At 33.5% G+C, this 18,505-nt stretch overlaps 1 protein-coding gene across 3 annotated transcripts; it reads left to right on the top strand.

Moving 5' to 3' along the window:
- LOC109343412 (uncharacterized WD repeat-containing protein alr3466-like) lies at positions 8,834-13,798 on the top strand. 3 transcript variants are annotated; one of them, XM_019581681.1, is made up of 8 exons: positions 8,834-9,600; positions 9,635-10,668; positions 10,759-10,849; positions 11,022-11,182; positions 11,267-11,318; positions 11,430-11,509; positions 11,595-11,688; positions 12,750-13,798. In XM_019581681.1, exons 2-8 carry the CDS (start codon positions 9,673-9,675, stop codon positions 13,283-13,285), a joined length of 2,010 nt encoding a protein of 669 aa, XP_019437226.1. In that variant the 5' UTR covers positions 8,834-9,600; positions 9,635-9,672; the 3' UTR covers positions 13,286-13,798. The 3 variants fall into 3 exon arrangements, with proteins under 3 accessions (XP_019437226.1, XP_019437225.1, XP_019437227.1); XM_019581680.1 differs by having other exon boundaries at positions 8,835-10,668; XM_019581682.1 differs by having other exon boundaries at positions 8,836-10,668; positions 11,025-11,182.

The raw sequence follows: 18,505 nt of genomic DNA, 5'->3' as shown, positions 1-18,505 counted from the left end.
GAACATTACCTAAATAGGACAATCTTGAACCAGAAAGGCAAATTGCTTAGCTCAACTCAGCTTGGACTATGAGCACCTTGTTGACCATGTTGAACAAGAACCAGACAGCACCATATCCAATTTATTAGGTACTATCCTTGACAATAGATCTTGGATACTTGATAGTGGAACCACTGACCATGTGACTAACAATCTTGGCAATTATTCCAGCTATATCTCTATTAAACCAATCAATATTAAATTGCCTAATACTTAGACAATCATAGCCAAGCAATTTGGTACTGTTAAATTGTATGACTTAGCCACTTTTTACAATGTTCTATACATGCCAGATCTTAAATATAATATCATATCCATTTGTAGGCTAGCTTGCTCTCTTCACTGCAAGCTCATATTTGATGAACACTCTTATTTTATCCAGGATAGGACTACATTGAGGAAGATTGGTCATGTTGAAGGGCACAATAACCTCTACATCCTCACCAACCATGCTATGCCACAAATGGATAGTTCTCACCTTGTCAATATTTTAAATAAGCCTAATGATGACACTTTTGATCTCTGGCATTATAGATTAGGCTACCTTTCCCATAGTGTTCTTACTTATGTGCATAAACATCACTCACATGTTAAAATTCAGAAACATAAAGTTTGTGATTACTGCCATCTTACTAAGCAATGTAAACTGCCTTTATCTTAGTTTTACTTGTACTAAAATGCTTGAGTTAATCCATATGGACATTTGGGGACCCCTTGGGATTCCTACTATGCATGGGCATAAATTTTTCCTTACTATTGTAGATGATTACACAAGATATACATGTGTTTTTCTCATGTTGTCAAAAGGTGAAACAAGGAACTTGGTTCACAATTTTACTCAGATGGTTAACACTCAATTTAACCAAAGAATTAAAGCCATTCGTACTGATAATGGCTCAGAATTCTTAATGCTTACCTTTTATTCTGAACATGGAATTATGCACCAGAGTTCTTGTGTGGAAACACCACAACAAAACTCAGTGGTTGAGAGAAGACATAGACAAATTCTTAACCTCACTAGGTCCCTTCTCTTCCAAGCCAACTTACCTCAGATTTTTTGGGGTATGATATTAAGCATGCCGTTCATTTAATGAACAGATTGCCTACACCTATTCTTGACAACCATTCACCTTTTGAACTCTTGCACAAACAGACCCGTGATCTTACCAATTTAAGGGTGTTTGGTTGCCTCTGCTATGCTTCCACCCTCATTGCTCATAGGACCAAGCTTGATCCCAGGGCTAGAAAATGTGTCTTTTAGGATACCAACATGGAACAAAGGGTTTCATCCTCTTTAACTTAACCTCTAAGGAAATTTTTATTTCTAAAAGTGTCATGTTCTATGAAACTATCTTCCCCTACCACAATGACAAACCCTAGCCTCAACACACTATTCCTAGTTGTACTAATAATGAACCTTCATTCTGCTCTTTCTTTGACTATACACCCCTTGCATCTCCACCAACCAACCCCAACACTACCAATCATACTTCACCGCCACCTTCCCCTACCAATGACTTCCAACCTCACAATTTTGACATGCACACTACTCAAACTCCCTGCCTTCACCCCACTGACCTTCCTACCCCCTACTTACCTAAAAGATTACAATTGCAACATTTTAACCAATTCTACACACCTTGACAACCACATCAAACATCCTATTCATAATGTTTTATGTTATAATTCCTTATCATCCACACATAAACATCACTGATTTTCTATCACCCTTCACACTAAGCCTAGAACTTTCACACAAACAATCCAATCTTCTGATTGGATTCAAGCAATGAACAATGAATTACAGGCTCTCCAACATAATAACACATAGACCCTTGTCACACTGCCACCCAACAAGAAAGCCATTGGCTCTAAGTGGGTTTACAAGCTAAAATTTCACTAAGATGGAAGTATGGAGAGACACAAGGCTAAACTTGTGGCTAAAGGCTATAATCAAACTGAAGGCCTTGATTTCTATGACACATTTGCACCATTGGTCAAAATCACCACTGTGAGGCTCCTATTAGCTAGGCAACCACCCATAACTAGACCCTTCAACAACTTGATATCAATAATGTATTTCTACATGGTGACTTTAATGAAGAAGTTTATATGACCATCCCTATCTGGATAACATATTCAAAATCAAGGACTTAGGGGCATTAAAGTATTTTCTTGGCCTTGATGTTGCTAGGACTCCTTAGGGTATAACTCTATGCTAGAGAAAATATACCATGGGTCTCCTCTTAGACATTAGTTTTCTTCATTATAAACATGCCTTCACCCGTATGCTTAAAACAACCCATCTTAGCCAATGTGACAGTGCACCTTATGAAAATCTTGTCCTTGATAGGCAATTGGTTAGTAGGCTTCTTTACTTGACTAACACACGCCCTGGTATCGGCTTTTCTATTCAACAACTTAGTCAGTTTATGACATATCCTACTATTATTCATCATAGGGCCATGATAAGAGTTCTTAGATACTTAAAGGCCAGCCTTGGCCAAGGGCTCTTTTTCTCTAACCATTCCATCAACCAAATCAAAGGCTTCACTAATTCTGATTGGGCTACTTGTCGTGATACAAGAAAGTCCATATCAGGTTATTGCATGTTTTTATGAGATTCTTTGGTTTCTTGGAAAGCTAAAAAGCAAAATATTGTGTCTAGATCCTCATTTGAGGCTGAGTATCGAGCTTTAGCTATTGCCTCTTGTGAGGTGAAATGGTTGACTTATCTTTTACATGATTTACATATTAATTGCAAAACCTTGCCTTATTGTATTGTGACATCAATTATGCCAGGTATATAGCTGCAAATTTTGTGTTTCATGAAAGAACAGGACACATTGAAATCGATTGCCATGTTGCTCGTGAATGTTTGCAAAACAAAATTTATCATCTACTTCCTATTGAGACCAAAGAATAAGTTGTTGATATTCTTAAAAAGGCCCTTGAGCCTGCTATTTTTCATTACCTTCTGCCCAAGTTGGGAGTGATGAACATCTACTCTCCAAATTGGGGGGAGGGGGTAATAAATCTATCTAACATTATTTGCTAGTTTCCATTGTTTGTTTAAAGTGCAGTATAATATGACAAAGCCAAGTTATGGACTCCGACCGAGGCTGGCAAAGCATTTGGTGCATCAATATCAAGAACTTGGGTGTAGACAAGCATTGGACAGACTAGGCATCTAGATCGAGACAGACTAAGACATTGGTGCATCCTGACCGAGACAAATTAAGGCATTGATGCATCCTGACCGAGACAGACTAAGACATTGGTGCATCATAACCAAGACAAACTAAGGCATTAGTGCATCCTAACAAAGACAGACTAAGGCATTGGCACATCAGCAGAGCCAACTTGGTGCAGACAGTTTTTTTGGTGTAGTCAGTCTTGCATCATGATTGATGCATCATGAGCCAAGTTAATTCTTCTGGAAGATTAAGATATCAGTAAATTATTTTAGCACTTTTCGCCCGTGGGTTATTAGTTAAGGGTAGTTACAAGTTTGTTATGTTCTTTACCATATTTGTTACTTGGGTCATAAGCTATTCAATTTGTATATAAGGACATAGCCTCTTGTATTCAAGTATCAATCAATGAAATACATTTCCTTTCCACTTACATCTATACATTTTTCACATACCTCTCTTCTTTGTTTATATGAATCACATGAGTTTCTTGTAGTGACAGATCTAAGACATGGAGGTAGGGTGTGCAAAATAGCTTAAAAATTAAATAATAAGTATTATTAATTACAAAAAAATGAAAATTTAGTGTTAAAATTACAAAATTCAAATATACTTAATCAACTAAATTGCATATTTCTTAATTAATCTCTATGTTATTTCGCATTTTAAAATCGTTGAATAATTAATTTGTTGTCAATGTTATTCAATATTTCTCGCTAAATACAAGTCCCTAGACAAACATTCATTCATGCATATCTCATTGGATTATGCAACCTATCTTTCATAGTGTGTCTTCCACTTTCAACAAACTTATCTGAAAGATTATTGATTCATTCAAATAAGCAAATTCGATATTATTATATATATCAATGATGTAAGTCTCAAGTTGATTGTCTAACATCACCAAATCAGTTGAACAAAAATATGTGGATAAAAGTTTGTAAATTCAATTAGTTTTGTAATACCAAAATTGAAGAAGAAATTGGCTAAACTTGGAAAAGACATACACAAAACGAATGATATTTGTTTCGGATAAACGATCATGAAATTCCTTAAATAGCATATCCACAGTATTATAAAATAATTCAACTCGTTAATGATTATTTTTTCACGAAAAAAATAGAGAGAGAAAATCATATGGACTACAAGGTAAGAGTTTTCTACAAAGTCAGTCCATCGTCTACAATTCATTTTCAATCATCATTGACTCTTTAAAAAATACAAATAAATTGTGCATGATATAATGACTTTATAATTCTTTACACCAATACTTTATCAATATTACACTCAAATTTAAATTTGAGGTTTGTAGAGATATATGTGGTATAAATATTTTTCAAAAAAAATATTCAAGTGTGCATTTGCACAAACTCAAACATATAGTCCCTGGTTTCTTGCTCAAAAATCGACCTAAAAGGATAACCCCAGTTTTAAAGAAGTTTCTTTTTTTGCTGAAACCCCTTTAGCAGAAAATGGTGAAATTGGGGATTGGCATTCAGAAACTGATAACTAGGGACAACAGAAAGTGGTAACAGACAAAAAATCTTTACATGTCATTGACATTGGAAGACAATGTAAACATATACACATATATGCATATAGAAATGTTGTGAACAATTTTTTGGAGGACTCAATCTCATAATAAAGTAATTATATTTTTTGCATTGTCAATATTCCAACATAATAGGTGTGATCGGGGTATATTTAAGGCTAAAACAACACTCATTTAGCCTTTAGAATAAAATCATACCAATTTATTAAAATAGCAATAAGACTATAAAAAATCTAAGAAAGTATCAATTAAAATTTGAGCAAAATATAATTCTCTTAACAGATTCAACTACTAATAAAACATTGGTGTTGTAATATAAGATTTACTAAATTTTCAAAAAGATCAAAATGTCAATAATTTAATTTTTAAGAACAACATTAGTTGAGATAAATAAATGCTCACTTTGAAAATGATTAATTTCTTACTTAAATAATAAGGATACATTTAATAATACCACCAAAATGTATTCAACTAATATGCGTCAACATGTAAAGCTATGTATTAGCTTATTTAGCTAGCATAGCTAGCAGGGAGCAGGCTAAGAACAATACTAACGAGCCCTCATTAAAAGCATCTATATTTGTGAAACAATATTCAATTTGATATTAACATTTATTTTATATTTAAACTAGCTTCAAATCAAAATTTATTTCAACCATACAAGTCTAATAGTGCAAAATTGCAAAGAAAAGGTCCAACCAACTAGGACTGCAAAAAAAGGTAGAAACTGAGAATGACTGAATTAGTTGGGTTAACGGGGTATAAACCAAACATATTTTTATCAAATTTTAGACCATATTATATGATGTAGCTACAATATCACGATAATCTCTATAACTATACTATCTCATAATTATGGTGTGATATTGAATACAATATTGTGACTGTGTCGGGCTGCATTTGAATTATATCATATTACATTAGGTCATATTTACATTGAGCGGATATATTAGGTTGCCTAAAATTCAAAAATACTATTTAATTACAAAATACCACACCACAAAAGCCACAATTTTGGTTGCAATGAAACGACGTTGGAGAAGAAAATGTTAGGAAGTAAAGAAGTTCTTGATGACAGATGTGAACAAAGCTTTGTAGCAGTACCATGTACTCTCTTTCTATTAGGTTTCCATTAAGAATAGGATATGGACTTCTTGTGTAGAATCTCCTCTCTCCTCCCCCTCAATACTCAATCACTTCGAAGTCCTCACTCACTCACATAACCCTCCCAACCTTGACGGTGACGCACCCTCACTTATGACTGATTCCTCCTAAAGTGCATGTCACCACACTTTGCCGCTCACCTTTCCCATCATCTCTGCATATCGATACTCCCTCTCACTCTGATGGTCTTCATTTTGTTTGTCCGTTTATGTTTATTTTAAGGCTTTGCCTTTGGATTAGACACAGACAATCCTCCAATTGGTGTCTCTCCAAAGTCATACATTCTTATCGTCAGAGAATGGTTAAGACATGCTTTCTGTTTAGAATCACCTCTCACCTTCCCATCCCTTCGTCATTTTCAAATTTTATTTCCCTCACTCACCCATTTCACGACCAACACCCCCAACGCTTGACGACAATGCACCCTTACCTAAAGTTGACCCCCCTAAGGAACATGTCGCCGCACTCACCCATTCTCCTTTCCCATCATTTATGCACACTCCCTCTCACTTTGAATCCCTCTTGCATGAAGAAAATAGAACCATTTAATTTTTTGTTCTTTATTTGGTTTGTCCATTTTTTATTATTTTAAACCTTTGGAGTAGACATAGACATTGCACCAATTGGTGTCTCTCCAAAGGCTTACCTTCTTCTAGTTAGAGAAGGGTTAATACTAGGGAGCAGAACAATTAAAATACATCATTCAATTAAATAAAAAAATTATAAATGAAATAATTATATTATTTAGTATACTTTGATCAGGGACACACTTTTTTTTTTTGGGAGAAGTGATCTGGATTATGGTTAATACATGATTTATATTTAGAATAGCCTCTCACCTTTCCATCATTTCTCCTTCACTCTATCACTCCCAACTCCTATTTCCCTTGCTCCTTTTCACGACCAACACTGCCGATCCTTGACACTCCCTCACCCACAACCAACATCCCCCAACGCTTGACATTCTCTCACCCATAGCCAACACCCTCAAAGCTTGACCACGACACACCCTTGTCCATGACTTATTCCCCCTAAGGTGCATGTCGCTACATACCCCCATCACCTTTTCCATCATCTCCGCACATTGATGTTCCCTAGTACTCTGAATCCCTCATGCATGAAGAAAATATAGTCGTTTTTTTATTTGGCATGTCTTTTTTTATTATTCTAAGGCTTTGTAGTGGACACAAATGACGTTCCCATTGGTGTATCTTCAAAGTCCTACCATCACCTATTAGGAGAAGGGTTAATGCACACCTTCTATTTAAAAAGAAGCTCTGGGATTGCTCAAAGTGAACATTTATCCTTATCAAAGTTTTTTTGTGAATTTGATTTTAGAGGAGAAGAAAGAAATAAAAGAATTAAGAATCATGAGTATTTTATGACTCTTAAATATTTCCATACCCCTCTAAAAACTAATTCACAAATATAATCTTAGGGTTAGGGGTCATTGCTTTATCAAGTGAAACTAAAAGTGTATCTTCTTAGCTAGCCATAGTAGTGGTTCAGCAAAACAACCACCTGAAAAAGCATTTCTTGAGTAATGGAGAGAGAAGAATTTGTTCTTACTTATATTTTTAATAACAAAAATATTATTTTATTATGTATAAAAAGATAAAAATGTATTACATGTTATTTTTTCTTTTATTCTTCCTTCACATATCAAATATATATAATTAACCAACTTTCACGTAAAAAAGCATTAACTAATTTTAAAATTTAACTAGTGTTACGAGAATCGGATCAGAAGGTTCGACCGGTTTGATTGCTAATTGGACTTAAAAATGGTCATGGTTTTCAGTCTTAACCGAACAAGAGTTAGACCGCTTTAAATTGAGAAAATTCTGGTCCGACTGTGATAAACTCGGTTAAACCATAATGACCCGAGAAGTAAACTAAAGTAAACTAGATAGTTCACTTAAAATTAAAAAACGGAATACTATTATAAGTTTTTGTTTTACTCTAGTCCAAAAAGATGGATAGATGTTACTTTAGTATAATTATACCTAATTATTAATTATATAATATTTTACATTTATATATATTTATAGATAAAAAATATTAATTATATATGAAATCACTTTATTTAACTAAATGTTTAAACCAATTAAACCTAATATGACATCTCTTCAGATTTCACGTGTAACTCGAGTTTCATGATTTTAACATTTGTTATCTTTTTAATATATAAGATCGGTAGAAAAATGTAATGTTTCTCTAATTTTAAAGCGCATATTAATGGCCATTCACGTGCTTTGAAAAACATGCCATAAATAATCAATCATGCGATAATCAAGGTCATAAAGATTTTGATAATAATATATTTTTTCTAATAAAAGTGCTGAGGATATATATATATATATGATTGGGGTCTACTCCTCTCTATTACAGAAAGATCATTACATAGTTTAAATTATTATTATTATATGTGATAAAAGTAAATTTGCAATTGTTCAAATTTTAATTTACTTTTAAATTAAATAATTTCAAAAAATTCATCCTCTCATTTCCCGAACTCTCCCGTACAGAGGTTCATATGAAAAGTTGAATCTTTCAAATTAATATAGTAAGAAAATCTTTTTCATTATGCAAATTTCATTTTTTTTTAATATTCTAATAAGTCTAGAATAAAAAAGAAGCAAAAACTGAATAAAGTTGAACTCTTTATCAGATTATCTAGCTCCCTACCGTTGAATTTCTCCGAATTTTGATAGAAAAAGCATGTCACTATGTCTCATTTAACCATGTATGTGTTTCTGATTTGCAATAGATTTATTCATGTTTGATTTATTTATATTCTTTCCATGTAGAAATACTAAAATTCTCGCCACTTCACTTTTTAATCTAAAATATAGAACTATACAGTAGTTGTGTCACTATTCTAATGGTTAGTTCGTTAATTAACCACTCTCATGCTGAAATTCTCCATGGTTAGTTATTTTATTTACAGGTATAAATAAAAAATGTTACAAAGCATAGTGGAAAACACTAGTGTCTTGTTTTCTGGGGGAGTGTTTTCAATCCCAACCAAAATAACACAGATCTCAAGAAAACAAAGATCTTTCATTTGAGACACTTGTTATCTTAGCTGGTTTCTTTTCTGAGTGACAAGTTCACATTTTGGCAACAACCCTTTTCTTATTGCGCCACTTCCTCTTCATTTGTGTCTTTGGTTTAATTCAATTTATTCAGAAGAGTTTATGGGTTTGTTGCATTAGCCATAAAAACTGGACGGTCGTTCATAAAGTTATTTTTTTGTGTGTTTTGCTTAATACTCAAGGTAGGTGTGTGGTTACAGTGTTGTTGTTCCAACTCAAAAGTTTTCATCTTTGTGCTGTTTCTTTTTTTGGGGCTTTGAGTTTGGTTATTTTAATTGCTGGGGCTTGTGGAATAGTTAATTATTTGGGGAATAATTAATTATTCCCTTTTTATGGGATTGGCCTATTCCAACATGCAAAGCAATGTTGTTATTGGTTGTTTTTTGGAGATAAGGTTTGATTCCTCGTACTTGGTCCCTACTTGTTGTGGTGGTAACATTTTATATTCCCTTGATTTTGGCATCATTTGAGAGATAAGCTTAAGAGTGATGAATTTTTAGGACTTTAGGTTGGTTTTACTATTTAAGGTGTTGCAAAAGCAGTGATTTTTGAAGTTGGGGAAGGGTTGGAATTTGGAATAGTTGCAGTTTTTTTCATGTGGAATCTTTGTTTCTAAGGACAAAATATGCTGATCTCTGATGGAAGAGATAGTGATGTGTTCTTTGACTCATTGGATAGCTTCTCACCTCTTCAAGAATGTGTTTTGACCAAACAAAAGTTTGGTTATGAGGTTTGGGTGAATGAGCCTCTTCGTGTGAAGGAAAGAAGGGAAAAATTTCTACAAGGGATGAGCTTAGTTAATGATTCTTCCAAGGTTTGTTTGCAAGAGAAAATAGTGAGCTTTGATGAATCATCGGTGAGCTTGGGAAAGGAGAGGATCTGGAATTGCAATGGAGCTGTCACAAATGCTTGTATTGTGCTTGATGATCATGTTCCTGAGAAACTGGTTACTGCAGGATGTGAATCAAGTTTCGAAGCACAGGTCTTGTTTGATGAACTCAAAGGATGCCAAGACCATGAAGATAAAGCGGAGCCGGATTTAAGTTTTCAAGGGAAGGTACATGAGTTCTCTTCTTCAAATCAAGAGTACATAGATAGAGAAGGTGAGGCTGTAGAAAAATTTAGGGACTTCAAAATTTGTAAGAACGAAAATAAAAGTTGGTGGGCACGCATCTTAGACAGCATAAAACAAAGTAAAGGGAAAGATCGATTAAAATTGAATACAAGGACAAGTGAAAGTGGTAGAATACATGTAAGACGGAACAAAAAGAAGTGGATGGAATTGAGTGCACTGTACATTGGACAAGAGATTAGAGCACACAAAGGCCTAATCTGGACCATAAAGTTTAGTCCCAATAGCAAGTATCTTGCTAGTGGAGGTGAAGATGGTGTTGTACGCGTATGGCGCGTTGTATCCCTTGATACATCCGGTGCTTGCTTCAGTACAGATGACAGTATTATTAGCAAAGTGAAACATGACATTTCGTGTTCTCAGAGGAAAAACTCAAGCCAATCCTTAAATGTGCTTCCAAACAAGATTTTACAAATCGAGGAATCACCACTGCAAGAATTTTATGGTCATTCTGGTGATGTATTGGATTTAGCTTGGTCTAGTTCAGATGTGAGTTTTACTTTATTGCCAATTATGTGATAAGTTTTATTTGCTCTGGTTGTAGTTTTTATTAAATCTGATCTAAAATACCTGTTTCAGATTCTCCTTTCATCTTCTACGGATAAAACTGTTCGCTTGTGGCAAATTGGTTATAATGAATGTCATAGTGTTTTCCATCACAAGGACTATGGTAAGTATATGAGAACCAGGCCTTTTAATGTGCATTTTTCAATCATTCTATAGTTATTAATAAACTTGCAGCATAAGGTTTGTTCATATCATAACTTTCTATAATGTGAAACATTAGCATGTTTTTATAGAAGTATAATTAATCATAATTGTGCCCCTTCTTTTAATTGAAGCAGTGACATGCATTCAATTCAACCCTGTTGATGAAAATTACTTCATAAGTGGGTCCATAGATGGTAAAGTCCGAATATGGGGGGTACTGGAAGAGCGAGTAGTTGATTGGGCAGACATACGAGATGCCGTAAGTGCTATAAGTTACCAGCCAGATGGAAAGGTGTGTTATGGATACTTCACTTATCACAAATTTTGGAAGCTTTTTCCGATGGAATTTTTACCGCTTTACTATTTACTCATGCAGGGGTTTGTAGTTGGTACCCTTACAGGCACTTGTCGCTTTTTTATTGCTTCAGGTATGAACTTGTGGGTTTTCCTATTAGTATAATCATTAACCCTCAAAATCAGAAAAGAATAAGGAGTCATCGATTAAAATGAGTTTCTTAATTGGATTTCTAATTGTTTAGGCAAACATTTCCGGCTTGAGACACAAACACATGTCAATGGAAAGAAGAGAACTTCTGGCAACAAGATTACCAGCATTCAGGTTATAATCTTGAAATTATTCTCTGCTAAAATGTTACTACTTTTTACTTCCTTTTTAAAGCTCCAACACTGTTATTCTATTGCAGTTTTCCCAGAAACACCATCAGAGAATTATGATCACATCAGAAGATTCCAAAGTTAGAATATTGGATGGCATTGAACTTGTTCGGGAATACAAAGGTAGAGACCAAGTTGGAATACAAACCGTTAGCGAAGAACACAAGGATACCTTTCGAAACTCACTTGATGTTATCACTTTTATTTTGCATTTGTTTAGCATTTTACATTTTGTTTGGAGGCTGATTAACTTCCATCTCATTAATTTTATAGTAAACCATTGTTTAATTTGGCATGGCAAAGAGATTTTATATCAGCATCATCGTTGTGGCTTGTGACCTTGGCATGCTGATAAGTTCCCTAAATGCTATGTCTTATTTTGCTGGTATCAAATAGGCTTAATCATCTTGTCTCTGCTTGTTATTTTGCTGGTGCTTCTAATGTTTTTCCTTTTTCTTTTTAAAACAATCTGCAGTTATAAACAGTTAGCTATGTCATTGCCGAATTCGTTAGTAGTTTGTAATAGCTGGTTTTATTGTTCCCTGATATATCAGACAGACTAGCAGTGCATGATAATAATTTGGTGGTAGGATCTGGTGTCCCTTACACTGTTGCATGCTGAAGTTTAGATTTAAGCATTTAGAAATTGGTAAACAACACCATATCAGCTTTGATTTAAATGTTTATCCTATCTATCTGTCCAAAATCTTTTACTTTCAATTTCTCTCCACAAATTGGTTCCAAATCTAGCTTCTTAAATTTTAGAATTGAACTACTTCAGTTTTGCACTTTTCTGTTTCTCTATTTGTAGTATACTCTACTAATCTGCAACTAGACTTTTGATTATTCTTGGCTATTTCCATATGCACAATCATAATTTCTCTAACAGATAATTTACTTAATCCCTTTTATGTATTAGTATTCATGCTTTCCATTTTTTAACTTACATTATAGTATGCAATATGCATGCTTTACCTGCAAGCATTAAGGTTGTGATTCATGTTTTATGTGTGGATTGTATTATTTGTATTCCTTATCTGATCTTCGACTTTACCTTTGCTAATTTGCAACTTTAATACAACAGAAATGCCACTACAGCATAATACTTGTTTTCTCCATCCATATTTTTAATGTTCGGTTTACATGAAATATTCTAAGACGGTTAATCTTATTATTTCTTGTAGGCCTTCCAAAGTCAGGAAGTCAGATGTCCGGTTCATTTACATCAACCGAAAAACATTTAATTTCAGTTGGAGACGACTCTGGTATTTATTTATGGAACTTCAATGAGTTTAGAAATGCTTCTTCCAAACACACAAAATCTATGTATTCCTGTGAATACTTTTCCTCCAAGGGGGTCACTGTTGCAATACCTTGGTCAGATATTGCAAGCTCTCGCAACAATTCTCCCCGCTATTCTTCAGAAGTGCAACCACAGTTAGAGACAGTTCTTGCGGCTAAAGACTCGGAATGTTTTTCTTTTCGCAGTTGGTTCTTAATTGATGGTACTTGTCAAGGTTCTATGACATGGCCTGAGGAAAAGCTTGTCAGTTTAGATTCACCTTTTCCGGAAGATGGATTTGATCAGCAGCAGTTATGCCTCAAAAATCTTTTCCATAATAATTCTGTATCAGAAACATGGGGACTATCAATTGTGGCAGCTGATTCTGATGGAATTATCAAGACATTCCACAACTTTGGATTACCTGTTAGGCTTTAAGACTGTCATTATGGCTTTGTTGGTAATTTCCTCAAATTTAAGGCTCTTTTATTTTGCCTTCTATATAGTGACCAATTTTGTCAGATATCCAGGGTGGCTTTGCTTGGTCAAGGTAGGGACTAGAGACATTCAAAAAGAGTTTCAAGGCCTTGGGTTTCTTAGTATAAAAAAGGGCGGCCAGTGCATAAGGTTCCCACTTAGTGGAGTCTGGGGAGGACAGATGTATGCAGTCTTACATCTATAAGTGAAAAAGTTTGTTTGCAGGATTTCAACCTATGACCTCATGATCGCTAAATAATAACCTTATAGTTGCGTCAAACTTACCTTCTTTGCTGGAAAAAAGTGGGGGCCTGGTATGTGGCCCATGTCCTGCACAGATAGAAGTGTGCTCATTCCTCAAAATTCATGTCAGATGTTAACCTTGTAACATCTTGTTTGGGAACTTGTACATTTACACTTTTGGTTTGACACTGATTTAATGTGGTTCTACTTGTAGAGTCAGGCCACAAGAATCATGGTTTATTTGTTTTAACATTTTTTGTGAATATTAGTTATAACTTATAGTATAGACACAGACAAAAAAAATGCAATTGAAGTGTTTCCCAAATATGAGCTTCTATTTGTTCATTGTGTTGCCTTTACTAACATAAAAACTTAGTAGATTTGCTTCTACACGTTTATGGATCCATTTACTTAGACTTATTTGGTGTATTACTATGTGTTGATTAGAGAAAATACTAAGATAAAGTATAAGAATATATGATAAATTGTGCAATATAATATCTGAGTGGTGAATGACTGAATGTGCTGGTTCAAACCTCTTTATACATTCTCATTCCTTTCTTCCCTTTAAAATATGTTTTGGTTTCTATAAATATATAGAATTTGATTTTAGTCCTTAATTACTTTTTTTAATCCCTACATTTTCTGAACATTTTGCAACTAGTTATTGTCGTTAGTTTTAGATGGAAAATGTTTATGTGGCTAATTGGGGCTACGTCAACATTATCTAGTTTTATGTGCTTGTGGGGAGTTATATAGCTTAGTTTTTTTCTTCCAAAAGTTGTACATAAATTAGATTGGTTAACATTTATAACTGGATAAGGAGTCTTACCTGATCCAATATGGTCCCTATTTATTCATACGACCACTATTCACTTTTACTATGAGATAATATTATTTATTTTTAGTTATTTATAATTAATAAAACGTATTTTACTATGAGATAATTAATGTAATTTGAAAATTTTATTAAAGAGTAAAACTGACAACTGAATTATTAAAAGTCCTCATGGGTTTTTGAAAGCTACATGAAAACTTTGTGGAAGCTAACGTGCCAATACTAAAAATTTTCTTATTTAAAAGCTACTACTAGCCTTGTTCAATTTTTGTTAACTGGATGACTATAATAACTTTTGTCAAAAGATTATAGGCTACTACAAAAGTTACAAGATAATGTGTTAAAGAGGGTTGAGTTGTGTTGGTGACGATTTAAAACAATCCAATTACTCATTTTTATAATAAACTTACCATTAGGTTATATTGGTACAGCGGAAGCAATCATTACACAGCGTTGATATAAAAAACAATCAAATAAAGTGTATAGAATAAATAGAAGAGAAGAAACAAGAGAATTTGTTAACGGGATTCAATCAATTGTGCCTACATCCCTGAGAGCGTTGAGCGGCTACCAATATATTATTAGAAGAATAAGGATTACAAACCCTAGCACTATTTTGTGTTTATATCTGGTGTACATTACAACAGGGGACTTGAGTCCAATATATAACATTGATATTCTACTCTTTTCTAATACTAGGCAATCTGAGACTTCATATAATAATATATTTTAAACAATCTCCACTTTGATTGAAATAGACGAATATTTCGCTCCTTAGTAAATCTACAAAAGAATCTCTACCTTAGCGAATATATGACTTCACATTGTTCAATGTCTAATTCGCTTTAATTGCTCCCCTACATCATAGACCTTATGAGTATCCTTGAGGATGATACCAAGAGCCTAACTCTCCAAATTTGTAGTGCAGTTTTCCATACCGCCATCAAATGGAACATGCCGCCTAACCACATATTGCTAGGAAGTCTTTCGATATATTGGAATATCTACACAAAAGTTCACCAACAATCACCCTCTTTAATACTCAGTCAAATTGAACCTTGGAGCTTCCTTGGAAAGCCTCAACCGCTACCACCATTGTCTACTCCGACAATCCTAGTTCAAAAGAACTATCATACTCCACCACAAGGAGTATACCCATAGCACATACTTTATGTCAATGCTAACTAATGTTTGTGTCACATCCTTGCATTCAAGCCAATGCCCATGTTACATCCTACATCAAAGCCAAACGCCTCTATGCTTTTATAGATCTGCTAACAATTAACATCTTTCTCCATGGCGTCTCAGACACACCATTAGGATATTCCACTTCTCATCTCAAATGAGAACATTCTCTCAACATCTAGAGATATATTGTCAGCATCAATACTCAGTCTCTGGGTTAAACTCAACACATGAGTCCTTATCTCCACCTTGATCCTAACCCAAGACATGAACTTATGGAGTGTCTAGCCACCACGCCTTCACCCTCTTTAGCCATTATTTGACGTCTGGGTTAAGAGCCCTCTACCAATTAGCTCTGATATCAATTGTTGGTGTAGCGGAAGCGATCGTTGCGCAGCGTTGGCCACAAGCAATCAAATAAAGTGCATAAAATAAATAGAAAAGAAGAAACAAGAGAATTTGTTAACGAGGTTCGGACAATTGTGTCTACGTCCCCTGGAGCGTTGAGCGGCTACCAGTATATTATTAGAGAACCCTAGCACACTCATGTGTCCACCTGCCTATGAGGTGTTTCTATTTGGTGCTTATATCTGGTACACATTACAACAAGAGACTTGAGTTCAATATATAATATTGATATTTTACTCTATTCTAATACTAGATAATGTGAGACTTCATATAATAATATATTTCAAACAATCTGAAGTGAAAGTATTATTTCAATTTACATAAGTCATTTCATTATAAATTACCTTATTTGTAATATTATTTTAATAAAATTATATCTAGTCTAAGTGGTCAACTTAACTTTGCAAATCCAATCTAAATGTTGGTTTTTTAGAACGTATTTGAGTTGAGTCAGAGAATAATTGTACATAAGGTTTGTTCTGGGGAGTACCCTAGCTAAAAAAATACCTATGAATTATCGGTCCTTTATTCTACAGGATGTACACCAACACACAAATCCTGGCGCTTCAACATCAATAGCAAAAATGATTCCATTTTCTATAAGGTTCCAATAGTAGAAGATGTCATATTGATAATCAATGTCAAGGAAAAAGATGAAGGAATAGTATATGTTATGTTAACCGTTCATTAGTGACAATCTAAATATCGTCACCATCATCACTATATAGTTTAATGTCTTCCTCATCACTAAAATCGCTAACAATATCTCTAATAATGATCATTTATATGTAAACATAGAGTAACAATAAATAACAAATCAAAAAAGTAAATGGAATTAAAAACAAAACAATTAATTTAATTACCTTGTATAATGAATCTTCTTAGATTAAGAATCACTCTTCTAAGATGATTATGAATTACTCTTCTTAGATAATAAATTATTCTGCAATTTTTTCTTTCTTCGATGTGATTTGGAGTGCGGGTGGAGTTGCTGGAACTTGATTTGTTGAAAGTCATTAGTGAGAACTTTTGGGTGAGAAATCTAAAAAACTATTAAGTATCACATAGAAGAGTTTTGAAGAACAACTATCAAGTCTCACATTGGATAGATGAAGAACTTGGAAAAAATATCATGTTATAAATAAATGCATTCTCCCATCATTATAACTCGCCCCAAGTTGAATGCGTCTTCATTCAACTTTTTCTTTCTCCCTCATTTTCCACCGATGGATTTCTGACAAACTTCACTCCTTTCTTTCCGTTGTACTAAGAATTGGCACATGCTGTAACACCTGCAATTTTATATTTTCAAGTGAATAAAAGATATGAATTTTGTTTTATAGATTTATCTAAAGATAAATAAATATGATTTTTATATTAGTCGTAGATGTTTTAATGTTTATTTAACATGTTTATGATTTTTGTTCTATTTGAAAAATAAGTTATTTTATTGGTTATCTTGTGGTCAAGTGAATATTTATCTTCTAAGATTTTGTTTGTTTCAAAAATATATTTAATGATTGAAATTGATTTATTATATTATTGGCATATTTTTTTATACATAATGAATTTGCATAAAATATATTTTATGAGTGTTTATCTTTTTCATAATAAATTACCTAGTAATATCTTCGATATTAATATTTGATAACTTTATCTTGCTTTAATTTGAATAGTTATGTTTATCATAGCATTTATCCTAATAAAATATTGGGACTAGATTATCACACTTTATCTTTTAATCATTTCACTCATAATTATACAACACCTATCACATTATTAATATATATCAATTACCGTTACAATTATGATGTATATTATCATAATACAATACAAAGTATATAAGCCTACTCTTTTATATATATATATATAGTAGTTGTTTATTATTCTAGAATTCTACATACATTTGTAAACAAAAACCCTAGCACTCTTCCCCCTTATGTGTTGTTTAAACCTTATCTATTTCTATGTTACATAATATAAACACAATTTTATAGTATCTCCCTATATATCTCTTTGGAGATGAGATTAATTTCACGTTCCCTTCTTTTTATATATGTTTATAATATTCTATATATTATCAGAATATTATATAAGAAAAGACAACCCTAACTTTTTGTGTCATCAACTCTCTCTCTTTATAGCCACCACTACCCACTTCCTAACAAGTTATCTTATCTCCTCATGTTGTAAACAATATAGAGGATGGATGGGAAGACTTTTCATCGGTACAACTTTTATTTCAGTCTGTTTGTTTTGCCTTGTTGAATTTTATTTTATTCTATACTCCTAAATTCCTTGTCCTTCCTTTCTATTGAGATCACAACATAATTTTTTATGCACACACACTTTCAAACCATAACCTAATGTGTAGAGATAATACTTCCAAAAACATATTCCTTTGTATTAATGGAGATGGTACTGATGTGAAGAACCACCTTCATGTGGACCTAGGGCATAAAACTTGGTGCCCCTTACTCCTAGGATTGTTCAACTTATTTTTCTTC

Source organism: Lupinus angustifolius, chromosome LG03, assembly GCF_001865875.1.
Source record: "Lupinus angustifolius cultivar Tanjil chromosome LG03, LupAngTanjil_v1.0, whole genome shotgun sequence".
NCBI classification, from domain to species: Eukaryota; Viridiplantae; Streptophyta; class Magnoliopsida; order Fabales; family Fabaceae; genus Lupinus; species Lupinus angustifolius.
Note: the sequence above shows the minus strand (reverse complement) of the source record. Positions and strands in the feature narration are given on the sequence as shown.

Coding starts and splice junctions, on each gene's coding strand:
- LOC109343412 (XM_019581681.1), top strand. CDS start 9,673: ATGCTGATCTCTGATGGAAGAGATAGTGATGTGTTCTTTGACTCATTG. Junction 11,183..11,266: donor GTTACCAGCCAGATGGAAAG/GTGTGTTATGGA, acceptor TTACTCATGCAG/GGGTTTGTAGTTGGTACCCT. Junction 11,689..12,749: donor ACTTGTTCGGGAATACAAAG/GTAGAGACCAAG, acceptor TATTTCTTGTAG/GCCTTCCAAAGTCAGGAAGT.